This window comes from Canis aureus, chromosome 10 (genome assembly GCF_053574225.1).
Source record: "Canis aureus isolate CA01 chromosome 10, VMU_Caureus_v.1.0, whole genome shotgun sequence".
Taxonomy (NCBI): domain Eukaryota; kingdom Metazoa; phylum Chordata; class Mammalia; order Carnivora; family Canidae; genus Canis; species Canis aureus.
The window spans coordinates 66,138,028-66,152,036 of NC_135620.1; the positions used below are offsets into that span (position 1 = coordinate 66,138,028).

Genomic DNA, 14,009 nt, shown 5'->3' on the forward strand with positions numbered 1-14,009 from the left:
AAAAAAAAGCAGTATCATGAAGCTAGAAAACAGGTAATTAAAATAAGATTAAATTTGGGATGCCAGGGTGGCTCAGTGGTTGAACATCTGCCTTCAACTCAGGTCGTGATCCGAGGTCCTAGGACTGAGTCCTGCATTAGGGACTCCTACAGGGAGCCTGCTTCTCCCTCTGCCTGTGTCTCTGCCTCTTTCTCTCTCTCATCAATAAATAAAATCTTTTTTAAAAAATTAGAATAAGGGATCCCTGGGTGGCGCAGCGGTTTAGCGCCTGCCTTTGGCCCAGGGCACGATCCTGAAGACCCAGGATCGAATCCCACATCGGGCTCCAGGTGCATGGAGCCTGCTTCTCCCTCTGCCTATGTCTCTGCCTCTCTCTCTCTCTGTGACTAACATAAATAAATAAAAATTTTTTAAAAATTAGAATAAGATTAAATTTAATACAGAGATACAAAAATCTGCTTGTAGGTTCAAAACTCTACAAGTACTAGACAGGAAGTTCAATGTGAATCAGGAGTATAAATGGTATGAGTGCCTATTAATAATGCTCGTATCAGGGGAAATGATTGTTTCATTGACTTTTGCACTATCAAACCACAGCAATAAAATTCAGACTGGGAAAGGAAATAGAAAACACAAAGTAGGAGATACAAATATAGATGGAGAAACAAACTGTTTACTTTAGAAAAAAGAAGGAAAGGGGCACCTGAGTGGCTCAGTCAGTTATGCAACTGCCTTCAGCTCAGGTCTTAATCCCAGGGTCCTGGGATGGAGCCCCATATCGGGCTCGCTGCTCAGTGGCGAGTCTGCTTCTCCCTCTGCCTCTGCCCCTCTTCCCTGTTCAGACTTGCTTGCATGCTCGCTCTCTCTCTCAAATAAATCAGTAAAATCTTTAAAAAAAAAAAAAAAAGGAAAGAAAAAAGAAGGAAATATCAAGATTTGATAGCTATCTTCAAATAGCTGTGAAAATGTCTCCTGGAAGAGGCATTTGTCTTAATTCCCTGTGGTCCTGAGAGCAGGAAGGAGTATGTGGGAATTAGGAAGCAACACATTTCAGCTCAATAGGAGGATAAATTTTTCTAACAAACTACAGCTGTCTAAAAATGGAATATTTTATTTAAGCAAAAGCTGTCAAGGATGATAAAACAGGAGAGTCTGCTCTCAGTGAGAAGTTGACCTAGAGGATCACAAAAGGCACATCCTTTCAGATTTTAAGTCTATGATGTTTTTAAACTGATCTCCAATAAGTTTCTGTTTTTTGCCTGGACTTATAAGGATCAGTATCAAATATGGAGAGAGAAAGGAGACTTCATACTTCAGATTTTTTAAGGGAAAATTCATGATCTAAAGAGAAGCACATATTTTCACCTAGTAAGCCTGAAACTCACCGATAACCTCATTTTGGTTTAAAACAACCACTTATTAAGGGCGCCTGGGTGATTCAGTCAGTTATGCACTCAACTCTTGATTTGGGCTCAGGTTATGATCTCAGGGTCATTGGGCTCATGCCGGGTGTGGAGCCTGCTTACAATTCTCTCCCTCTCCTGCTCCCCCACTGCTGCTTATGCTCTCTCTCAAAATAGATATAGATAGATAGATAGATAGATAGATAGATAGATAGATAGATGATAGATAGAATAACCACTCATTAAATACACTCCCAAATTCCACTCCTAAACTTGGTTTACAGAAGCATTATAGACTGTGCAGATATGAAAATGTTCACTACGACAGTATAAAATATTAAAAAACTAATAATCTAAATGTCATTTTATAAAGGACTCTAAATACTGGTACCTCAAAAAACTGGAATAATTATTCAGAATTTCAGGGCATAACAATACATCTACATTCAATGACCTAGTATAAATGCATACTGTATGTGTAAATTTACAATGGTGAAAATACACTCACTCGCCAAAATATTTAAAAATATTATCTCTAGATGGTTGGATTTCAGGGGGTAATTTGCATCTTTCTGCTTTTCTTCAAGTACTGAATTTTCTAAGATTATGATTACCTTTATAAATAGCAAATGTTTTTTAACTTAAAAAAAACCTCTTTTGACCTATGAATTTTTTTCACTATTCTGAAGCATCTCCTCAGAAAAGATTCATAGAATATTAGCTTAAAAAGCATGACCATTTATAAACACTTGAGAATTTTTATTTAACCATTATCATTATACAGATTACTAATATTTAAAAAATGTTTATCAGTTTATCTAATTCAAAACCTGAGTTACAATAATCTGATAGGAACACTTTATAAAGGCATCTTGAAAAAAAAAGTTTTTTATACTCTAGTACTATTCAAAAGAGAGAATTTTATCTAGAAGTGCTAACAAAGAAAGGTATCTGCAATACAATGATAAAGAGCAAGCTGCAAAATTTTATATGTTACCCATTTTTGTTTTGTAAAACAAAAACCCTATACTTTATATGTTCACATAAGCATACAAATACATTCAGAAGCCTATTCATCAGTTAACAGTAACATCTACACAGTGAGAATGGTGGCAAAGAAATTATTCACTTTATCATACAGACTTCAGTGCTGCTTAAACTGATTCTTATATAACAAACATGTTTGACTTGAATCAATTTCTGAAATTGTTAAATGTTCTTTAAAATAATTTTACCAAAAATAAAGATTTGTAGTTTTAAATTTCATATGTAATTTTTAGGATGGATTCCTACAAGTGTATCTTTAAGAGTTGTTTTTTTTTTTATTTCTCTGTGTCTCTATGTTTAGCCTCTGAGCGAGCAAGCCTGTTTAAGTATGAATTTTCTTCCAGTCATAAATCAATGAACTACAATTTATATATAAAAGAACATACTTTCCCAAATTTATGTTCTTTAAAACAATGTATCCTTTTCAAAATGCACATTCAATACTCTAAAGCACCAACGTGTGATAGATATCATGCCAGATGCCCCGTAAAAACTGCCAATATTTATTTAGCACTACAAATAAACAATTCATTTTCCTTTCATCTGGCTTATTAACCACACACACTTTTCTGATTAAATAAAATATCAAATGCATAAGTAGACTTTGCTTTTTAGACTACTTGCTGTATTTGTCATGTGGGCATTAACCAGAAAAACAATTCTGCTTGCTTCTGCAGGTTTTTGCAAAACAGATTCCTAAGTCTTTTACAGAGAGAATAAAACCACAGATGACATACAATCCCAATTACACTAATGTACAAATCTCAATCAGTGGACACTTCAGGTACTTTACCCCCCTTTGAAACAGCTTTATTCTGGGGCACCTACGTGGCCCAGTGGTTGTGTCTGCCATTGGCTCAGGTCGTGATCCGGGGTCCTGGCATCAAGTCCCGCATATAGCTCACTGCAGGAGCCTGCTTCTCCCTCTGCCTATGTCTCTGCCTCTCTCTCTCTCTCATGAATGAATAAATAAAAACTTTAAAACACACACACACAGCCACACACACAAAATAAATAAAACAGCTTTATTCTAATTTGAAAACTATTCTTTTGTGGTGTGGCAACTTAGAATTAAGAATCTCTTATAATCAGGGGCGTTTAGGTGGCTCAGTCGGTTAAACATCTGCCTTTGGCTCAGGTCATGATCCTAGGGTCCTGGAATCCCCTACAGGCTCCCCGCTCAGTGGAGAGCCTGCTTCTCCCTCTCCTGCTCTCCCCCTGCTTGTGTTCTCTCTGTTGAATGAATAAATAAAATCTTTAAAAAAAAAAAAAAGAATCTTTTATAATCAAAGTCTTTGAGAAAGAACCTAAGCATCAGAAATATTCCTCCTTACCAATACCAGGCAAGCAAAAACACACATAGGAAAGGGTTCACAAGTGGGATGGAGTGGGCCTGGCTGGCTGACTAATGTACACCTCCCAAGAGCCTCTTGGGCAACACCTACAAGCACTTGGGAACTGCACAAGGAACCTTAGAAATCTTCCAAGCCAACCCCACATTTCACATATCTGGAGTTGAGTAGCTCAGAGAAGAGCCCTGGTCTCTCCAAGGTCACAAAACAAGTTATTGACAGAGTTCAATTTAGAATTTACAGTCTTGGAACACCTGGCTGGCTCAGTCAGAAGAGCATGTGACACTTGATCTCAGGGTTACGAGTTCGAGCCCCAGGTTGGGCATAGAGATCACTTACTTACTTACTTACATACATACATACATACATACATAGAATTTACAGTCTGCTCACCATTCAACCACTATTCTTTCTTTCTACCTTATACTTCTTTATAAAGTAAAATGAAAACAGTGGGACCAGGGACCATGGAGAAACCAAATCTATCACTACTGCAAAAACTGTAAATGGTTTCCAAATATTCTAACATGTCTGAACTAGGAGAGAGAGGAAGATCAAAACATTCCCAACAAAGAAAAGGGGTGTGTGTGTGTGGGGGGGGGGGGGAGATATAAGCTTTTCAATTTTATCTTGACAACTCCACATCACAGGAAGATGCCAAGGGCCCCAAGGATTGTGTCATATGTGAGCATGATGCAACAGGTAATTTTTTTTTTAAGTATTTAGAAATCATTTACTAAGTCCGTACAAAATTCTAATATATTTGAAACTGTTTAAAAGAATTATTCAAACCACAAATGACTGGTCTTTCACTGGTAAGCAGGTCAGAGTGGTAGGAGACTGAAGAAACCCAAAGAGGAGGTGAAGAAGAATTGAACTGGAAAGATAAGCTGGCAACAAAGGAAAATACAGGTACTGAAGCCACTACAAAGAAAAAGTGGACAGGACATGGAAATAGCTGAATAGATAGAAGGATAAAGGAAGAAAAGAGATGACCAAGGTTTCTAGACGACTAGAATCCAAGGGTTTTTGGGGGAACATGTGTGGTTAGTCCAGTCCTGATATTCTTTTATGTTTTTTCCCAAATAAGTAAAATCAACTTTTATTTTAAAAAGTTAGGGGATCCCTGGGTGGCTCAGCGGTTTAGTGCTGCCTTCAGCCCAGGGCCTGATCCTGGAGTCCTGGGATGGCGTCCCACATCAGGCTCCCTACATGGAGCCTGCTTCTCCCTCTGCCTGTGTCTCTACCTCTCTCTCTCTGTCTCTCATGAACAAATAAAGTCTTTAAAAAATAAAATAAAATAAATAAAATAAAATAAAATAAAATAATAAAAAGTTAAATTAAAACATTTAAACACAATATCATGGGGGGAAAACTCTTAAAAATCCTTATCAAAGGTTACTTAGAATATTCTGATGATAAAAGGACTTTAACTGCTGATACCTTTTACTAACAGAATAAACAAATCAATCTCTAGATCAATCTCTGCACCAACGAAATTCCTCCCTCCTTCACAGGTTAGTTGTAAGAATAAAACAATACTCATGACAACACCTAATCCAGTGCCTGGCACATAACAGATGCTCAAAAGTTGGATCGTAAATGTATGAACTGTCAGCTCTCCAAAATGTGAATTTGCTTTAATTGTGGCTTTTGTTCCTGCCTTTCCCATCTATACCTTCCCTCTTCAGCACAGGCTCAAATATACAAGTTGTCTAGAAAACACGGACTCTTTTTCCTAAACCAGGCAGCCCTGCTTGGGCTCATAGAACCACACCAAAGGTGAACTATGAGATAGAAAAGTTAGAGTCGGCCACTTGCCTGGTCACATGATGTTCCTTCGCTTCGGGTCAGGGCTTAATCACCACTTTTGGCTGAGAGCTGAGGACTCCCTGTCTCTGCTTCCTGGGTACTCCTCTCCAACTAAAGAGCTGGTTCAAGCCTTTTAAAAATCATAAATTGCTTTGACCACCCTAATCCCTGCCTCCTGCCTTGAAATTGATATTGGCCCTAACTTCTCTTCCATTCACCCACAACTAGGGTATTTAAGTAAAATACAAAAATGAGGGTTTCTGGGATACCTGGGTGGCTCAGTGGTTTAGCTCCTGCCTGCGGCCCAGGGCATGATCCTGGAATCCTGGGATCAAGTCCCATGTCGGGCTGCCTACATGGAACCTGCTTCTCCCTCTGCCTGTGTCTCTGCCTCTCTGAGGGTTTCTCCTCTGCAAAAAGATTTACGAAACTACACACATTCAGCTACAGATGCTTCTTCACTGGTACCAAATTCCTCCTATTTATTGAGGGTAACTGGCTGAAATGCTCCAGTTTCCACTCATCCTGCTAATTTACCCATGTATCCAACTTCTTACTACAGTATGAAGTTACACTATTCACATGTTGGGGCTTTTATTTTCCAATTTCCTATACTTTGATGGATAAGCTAGTTGGCCTTGCCTACAATAACTTACACTAAATTACAGTATCAACAGTCAAAATGTCAGCAGAAACTATGTATGTGTCTGCCTCCAACAAGATGGAGGTTCTTGGATAGGAATCAAGTCATAGTGTTTATATTTCTTAACAGCATACAGCAGTCTGCCTTATATGAGGCAGTCAATCAACTAAACTGTGAAACAAGAAATAGCACTGAAGGTACAAATAACAGGGTAAAGGAAAAGGGGCATACTCCAGAAAAGCAACCATAGATTTCTTCACATGGTGTGCCTTTGGGACAATCACATTCTCTGTGCCTAAGAAGCCTCTCCTAAAAAGTGGCAGGCGTCTGGCAGTAAAAAGTACATAAACTCCAGGATCACTCCCACCTGGCAATCCAGCAAGCCCTAGGAGTTGAAAGGTCACTCCACATTCCTCCTACCTACCACAAATGAAACAGCCCAGGCCACTTGGAGGCCAAAGCTTGTCTATCTGATCACTTAGCAGTTGCACACATAGGCAGTGTCCCAAAATTATGAATGCGTCACTCCCCAATATCCTGCTGGCCCATAACTAGTGGGTAATGACATGTGTGTCTGTCCTCTGCATGAGAATTTGTTCATATATAATTATATACACCTTGAAGACAACGCGTGCATCTTACTCCTTTTAAACCCCTACAGAGGGCAGCCCAGGTGGCTCAGCGGTTTTGCGCCGCCTTCAGCCCAGGGTGCGATCCTGGAGACCTGGGATCGAGTCCCACATCGGGCTCCCTGCGTGGAGCCTGCTTCTCCCTCTGCCTGTGTCTCTGCCTCTCTCTTTCTGTGTGTCTCTCCCTCTCTCTGTGTGTCTCTCATGAATAAATAAAATCTTTTTTAAAAAATTAATAAAATAAAATAAAATAAAATAATAAAATAAAATAAAATAAAATAAAATAAAATAAAATAAAATAAATAAAATAAAATAAACCCCTTAAAAGGCAGCCCAGGTCCTGATCCTGGAGACCCAGAATCGAGTCCCATGTCGGGCTCCCTGCGTGGAGCCTGCTTCTCCTTCTGCCTGTCTCTCTTTGTGTCTCTCATAAATAAAATCTTTAAAAATAAATAAATAAAAATAATAAACCCCTACCAAAGAGGCACCAGGGTGGCTCCCTTGGTCTGCCTTTGGCTCAGGTGGTAATCTCAGGGTCCTGGGATGGAGCCCCCCGTCTGGCTCCCCGCTCAGAGGGGAGTCTGCTTCTCCATCTCACTCTCCCTCTGGGCTCGCCCTCTCTCTCTCTCAAATAAATAAATCTTTAAAAAATAAAAAATAAATAAATAAACCCCTACAAACCCTAGTATCTGTTAACACGTTTGATCACTTTTAATGGAAACTGAGAGGTGGTAATGATAGAGCAAGAGAGAATACAGGAGTTCTGGGATCAATCACGAGTCTACAAATAACCTTGGCGAGTTAAAGCCCTGTCTGACACATACGGGGTATTATTTTGAACATGATGTCTAAGTGCCCTGACCACTGACAAAAGTGAGAAATTATTTTTAAATGGTACCGTTTATGGACAAATTAACCTTCTTACCCATTAAATATGCACCCATTTTTAAGAGTCTTCAGTTAAACAGTTGGGTATCTAGTCTGAGTTAGGAAACGTGTCACTAGATGGTCTTTGAAATCCCTTCCCGGGGTGCCTGGATGGCTCAGTGGTTGAGTGTCTGCCTTTGGCTCAGGTCATGATCCCTGGGATCGATTCCCACGCGGGGTTCCCTGCAGGGAGCCTGCTTCTCCCTTTGCCTGTGTCTCTGCCTCTCTGTGTCTCTCATGAATAAATAAAATCTTAAAAAAAAAAAAAAAAAGAAAAAGAAATCCCTTCCCATTCTAAAGCTCCCTAATTTTCTAAGAATAAGCTCAGGGTGATCCAAGAATCACCAATCTACGTCTCCTTCACCCAGTGTGCTCCAGGAATCCAAGCTGGAGGCAAAGGACTGTGGTACAGCCTTCCCTCCACAGGTGGTTCCCAAGAAGTAGAGTGCGGTGTGGAGCAGACCTGGGCGCCTCCCACAAACTAAAAGTCACCTGAACTCAGAAGCCGCACCGGGCCTTTGAAGCAAGCTTCGTTTCAGGACTCGAGAAACTGGAGCCAAGCCGGGCCTTCTCTGCCACTAACCAGCCCTAGTCTGGCAAGAAGTGAGCTCTCCAACCTGCAGAATGACAAGCTGGACTAAGGTCTGTAAGGTCGGTCCCTCTCTGCCGTCCAGAAAAAGAACCCACATGGGCACGAAAGATGAAAGACGGCCGGCGCCACCAACCACCCTCCGCCTCCTCTGACCAGGGGCAAGTCCAACCAAGTCCACCTGCCGATGCGCACGTCCACCTGCCAAGCTGGACTGCGACTCCCAACGTGGGGGACACGACCCCCCAAGGAGGGGGGTCTATTATTACGATAGGGGCGGCGGACAGAGGAGGCTCTGCGTGGAAGGAAGCGGGCCACGCTCCGCGGGTGCACGGGGAGGAGGGCACAGGCTTTTCCGACGGTCCCCGCACCCGGGAGGCGGCGCTGCGGGCCGGCACCCCCGGGAGCTACGCGGGGTGCAGCGGGGTGCAGCGGGGCCCGGGCCGCCGCTTACTCACCCACAGGCTGCTGAAGTAGTCCAGCCCGCGGCAGATGAGCGCGCCGGCGTAGGCCAGCAGCACCTGCACGCCCAGGTAGCTGCCCAGGCTGTAGAGGCCGTAGAGGAGCGGGCCGCCGGCGCCCAGCAGCAGCAGCAGGCGGCGGCGGCGCAGCGCCTGCTCGCCCAGGGCCTCGACGCCGTAGTCGGCGAAGCAGAGCGGCAGCAGCAGCGCGGCCAGCACGATGGGCGTGTGCGCGCGGTGCAGGCGCTGCAGCCAGTGGCGGCCCAGGCGCGTCAGGGAGCTCTTGAAGGGGTGCAGGAAGGTGCCGCACAGCACGGCCCAGAGCAGCGGCCGCAGGAAGGCCTCCAGGATGAAGTAGACGAGCACGGCGGCGCCGCAGCACAGGCACACGAACAGCACGGCCCCCGTGTTGTAGAAGGCCTGCTTGATAGGCTTGTCGAAGCGCAGCGCCAGCGCCGGCGTCCTCGGGGGCTCCCCGCCGCCGCCGCCGCCGCCGCCGCCCGGGCGCGGGACCCGGGGCGCCCGGCCCGGGGAGCCCCTCGGACTGGGCGCCTCTGCGGGGCCGGCGCCGTCGGCCATAGCGCCCCAGCTGCGGCCGCCGAGAGGCGGTGCCGGGAAGCGGAGCGGGAGGCACGGGAGCGAGGCCAGGCGCGCGGCGCGCGGCATTGTGGACGTCGTAGTTCCCCGCTGCGCACCGAGCGCGCACGAGACCCACCGGGAACTACAACTCCCAGAAAGTGGGGACAGCGCTCCCTCGCCCATTGGTTCCTGCGGAGCCAGGTAACAGGTTTCGGGGCTCAACATCTTCCAAGATGCGGGGCGGGGCGGGGCGGGGAAAGACGTCCCTTCGCCCGTGGGGTAAACTCAACTTTTCAGGAGGCGGAATTCCAAAAGGGGCGCACTGCATTCGTAGACTGGGACTCCAGGCTGTGCCTCGGGACCCCGGGGTGGGTGGGGGTAGGGGACGGATCCCCGCATTCAGCTCTATTTGATTCCTTTGATACAAGCAAAGGGTTCGCTCCGGTGCAGGGCTTTAAGTAGCGGTGGCCATATCGCAGACCCTGTTCCAAGTGGCTCGTTCGTTGAATCCTTAGGACAACGCCCTGCAGAGAACATGATGTCATTCCCACTTTACAAAAAGAAAAAAAAAAAAAAAAAAAGGAAACTGAGGCACGGAGAAGTTAAGCACCTTGCCAAGGTTGGCGAGGTCACGCAGCTCCTGAGTGCAAAGGCATGCTTCAAACTCCGAGTCTGGGGATCCCTGGGTGGCTCAGCGGTTTGAGCGTCTGCCTTCGGCCCAGGGCTTGACCCTGGAGACCTGGGATCGAGTCCCGCGTCGGGCTCCCTGCATGGAGCCTGCTGCTCCCTCTGCCTGTGTCTCTACCTCTCTCTCTCATGAATAAATAAAAACCTAAAAAAAAAAAAAAAAACCCTCCAAATCTAGCTCCTAAATCTATTGTCTTACCCACTATACTAATTGGTTTGACAAGTGATCTTTGGCATGTGTTTCAAAGCTCCTTGGTGGACTGTAAAGTAAGGTTACTGTTGACATTGGGGTAGGCGTCACGTGGGAGCCAGATAAACTTCTAAAAGAGCTCTAGATCAGAGTCTCAAACTGCCACTGTTTTGTTTTTAAGGCCTGGGGGTCAGGTTAATTAAGCTCCCAACCCTGATTTCCCCCTCTGTCACATGGAAATGATAATAACAGAAGCTCTAATCTCAGGAGAGAAAAAGAGGAAGCTCTAGGGCAGTGCAAATTGCTCCTGTTTATGTTGGAAAGGTCCTGGGACCCAAGCGTACTACTCACACCTCAAACAGCATTTTTATTAAAAGAAGACAAAAGGAAGGAAGGAAAGAAGAAAAGGAAGGAGCAGGACGGAAGGAAGGGTGGGAGGGAGGGAGGGCAAGAAAGGAAAAGAAAAGAAAGAGCCCCAAGGATGTGGAGTCTGCCTGAGATTCTCTCTCCCTCTCCGTGTGCCCCTCCTCCCACTCCCACAGTGTTTTTTCTCTCTCAAACAAATCTTTAAAAAGAGAAACAGAAAGGAAAAAAAAAAAGGGAAGCAGGCATGCTTTACTAAGTAATATGTGACTGCTTTGAAACCCTGCAGGTTATCCCTTTTCTGTTTTCAGTAAGTTTTCATATTAATTTAAACTTAGTTTTTGCTTCTCTTCTAAAGTAGCCAGGACAAGTATCATTATCCACAGTTTTCAGATGAAGAAACTGTTGGTTACTAAGGCTGGGAGACAAAGGGATTCAGGAAATAAAATATAATTCCTTTCCATCTCGTTTTTCTAGGTTTCAGGTCACAGCTCTTGTTTTTCAAGTGGTCTTTGGACTTTAACTCTGTAAATATATCGCTTCAGTTGTCTTACATTTTGGTTTGCTTCTCTACTTTGTCCAGTGCTGCTGAGATTATATTTCCATCATGGCCACATTTGCTTTCAATGCCCATTTTACACTGATTCCAAGCTCCTATTTATATCACAACAAGGCCTCAGCCTCCCTCCCAAAAAGTCCTCAGTAATGAGTGGGGAATCCCAAAGAGGGTGCCTAACATATACTTAGAGACATGAGTCAACCACCAACCACCCTACGTCCACCCCGCTGCCCACACAGCTCACTGCCTCCAGTTCCTGTCATAGGGTTGGCAGTGCCTATGTCACTATTCCCAGAACCTAACTTCTAAACCTCAGAGTGCCAAAGAGCTGGGTTCCATTCAGAGGTAGGGAGGAAGTCCTCTGCCCTGACTTGCCTGCCCCTTTGTGACTCACGCCCTAAACCAGGCCACTTGTGCTCAATGTATTGTACCTCTTCTCATAAAGAGTTCTTTCCATGTCTGGCCTTCTCTACTCTAGTCACAGGGGCTCAAAACCAATCCAAAAAAAAAAAAAAATCCAACAGTGTCAGTGAGGTAACAAAGACCAAGCATCCCCTGTCTTCCTCCAACCAAAGACTTAGTTGTCTTCCTCTAGTTACAAAAAAAGAAAAACAAAACCCCCCCAAAAAACCCCAAACCTCCCCAACAACTCCATTTTAAACTAAAGCCTTTACAAACAGAAACTGACTTAGGTATGCATTGGACTTGGTTGGGGGTGGGGGATGGGGGCAGCAATAAGGTTGCCTAACCTGTGTTCTGGCTCCCACTCAGCAAACCAAAAATTCCCTGTCACGGTGTTCTGCTTCCAAGTCTCAGCAAAAAGCAAAATTGCCAAACATTTCAAAACTGTTCTAATGGCCAAAGCAATAGAACTGACAAGTCTCAGGATGCCTAGGTGGCTCAGCAGTTGAGCATCTGCCCTTGGCTCAGGTGATCCTGGGGTTCTGGGATCGAGTCCTGCATCGAGCTCCCTGCATAGAGCCTGCTTCTCCCTCTGCCTGTGTCTCTGCCTCTCTCTGTTTCTCTATGAATAAATAAATAAATAAATCTTAAAAAAAAAAAAAGAACTGACAAGTTTCCAATAGAATTCCCAGTGAAGAATGAAATTCTAATTTTTTTAATTAATTAATTTATTTATGATAGTCACACAGAGAGAGAGGCAGAGACACAGGCAGAGGGAGAAGCAGGCTCCATGCACCGGGAGCCCAATGTGGGATTCGATCCCGGGTCTCCAGGATCGTGCCCTGGGCCAAAGGCAGGCGCTAAACCGCTGCGCCACCCAGGGATCCCAGAATGAAATTCTAATAGAAATGATGGCTGATGCACTGGAAACTAGACTAACATTTGTATGGCCTAATTTAAGGCTGGGTTCCCACAGCATCTTGCTCACCACGCTATACTGGTCCCTACCATGCTGTGCTCAAGGTCAGTGCTTTATATGGGTTTGCTTCATCTCTGTGTCCCCGGCACCAGACACAGCATGTGACATTCACAGTACAGAGCAGAAGCTCAATGTTTGCTGAGCAAGTGAATGAATGGGTGATCGCCTTTCAAAAAGCCTGTTTGTACTTCCTGTCCGAAATGTTACTGAAACAGTGAGAATGCTTCTGCCAGGCATTCCTGTGGTTGAGAGTTACTGAGATGGAGAACCCACAAACTAAATTTGAGTACACATGGTCCATTCAATTCTCTAGTTCACAGGACATGTACTTTTTAAGCTTCACCTCCAAAATGCAAGGCTACTTGAGCTTTGTTCACCTCACATAGCAACTCACCCCGACCACCCCAGGCAAGAACGGCCTCCACGGACATCCAGGATCCCAGTGGAAGTAAAAATGGGCTCAGGAGTGGATCAAGCGGACCCTAGGACCACACTGCCTTTGGCTTTCCAGTTGCACAAACCATCAATTCCCTAATCACAAAAGCCAGTTTTGGGTTTTACATTTCCTGCAACAGAAAGCTTTCTGGCAGATAAAATGACAATACCTACATTATGGGTTGCTGTGAGGATTTTCAAAGTAAGAGTGTGTCTGAAGCAGCAGCATAGTGCCTGGGATTTGGTGAAAACCTGATAGGGGACCCTGGGTGACTCGATGCCTGGATGTCTTGAAGCCAGAGGCAGCTCTTAAACAACAATTAATGTCCGAAGTCACCCCCACCCCCCACCCACCACACACACTTACCCAAGGTATCAAGATAAAAGCCCCAGAGGGACGCCTGGGTGCCTTAGTGGTTGAGCATCTGCCTTTGGCTCAGGTCATGATCCTGGGGTCCTGGGATCGAGTCCCGCATCAGGCTCCCTGCAGGTAGCCTGCTTCTCCCTCTGCCTATGTCTCTGCTTCTCTTTCTGTCTCTCATGAATAAATAAATAAAATCTTAAAAAAAAAAAAAAAAGATAAAAGCCCCAGAGATAAAGCAAATACAGGCAGGAGAGGATTGTCCTGGGCATTGTATCTTAGAGTTCTCCAAGTGTCTCTAAAAAGTTACTGAGTTGTGCTAAGCACCTGCTTTGTACAAAATCCAGTGCTTACAATAGAGTCCGTATCAAAGACAAAGGAAACAAAAGAGATAAACCAAAAAAACAGACTCTTTTTTTTTTTTTTAAACAGACTCTTTTAACTGGAGAAAACAGATGGTTACCAAGGGGTGGTAGGTGGGGGGATAGGGGAGATAGGTAAAGGAGATGAAGAGTATACCTATTTTGAGGAGCACTGAGTTATATACAGAATTGTTGAATCACTATAGTGTACGCTAATTTAACACTGTAT

At 44.5% G+C, this 14,009-nt stretch overlaps 1 protein-coding gene and 1 long non-coding RNA gene across 8 annotated transcripts in view; one reads left to right on the forward strand and one right to left on the reverse strand.

Annotated features, from left to right (window-relative positions):
* Nucleotides 1–9,457, reverse strand: part of TMEM245 (transmembrane protein 245) — a 102,034-nt gene extending 92,577 nt beyond the window's left edge. For all 6 annotated transcript variants that reach the window (XM_077912834.1, XM_077912835.1, XM_077912833.1 and 3 more), the window contains exon 1: nucleotides 8,861–9,457. In XM_077912834.1, coding sequence (XP_077768960.1) covers nucleotides 8,861–9,442 — 582 coding nt within the window. In that variant the 5' untranslated portion in view covers nucleotides 9,443–9,457. The remainder of the gene's footprint in view (nucleotides 1–8,860) is intronic.
* The window catches only part of LOC144322633 (uncharacterized), a 47,325-nt gene continuing 41,432 nt past the window's right edge, over nucleotides 8,117–14,009 (forward strand). Inside the window, exon 1 of one of the 2 annotated variants that reach the window (XR_013388286.1) lies at nucleotides 8,117–8,729. This is a non-coding gene — a long non-coding RNA (uncharacterized LOC144322633). The remainder of the gene's footprint in view (nucleotides 8,730–14,009) is intronic. The other variant, XR_013388287.1, reaches the window with a different exon arrangement.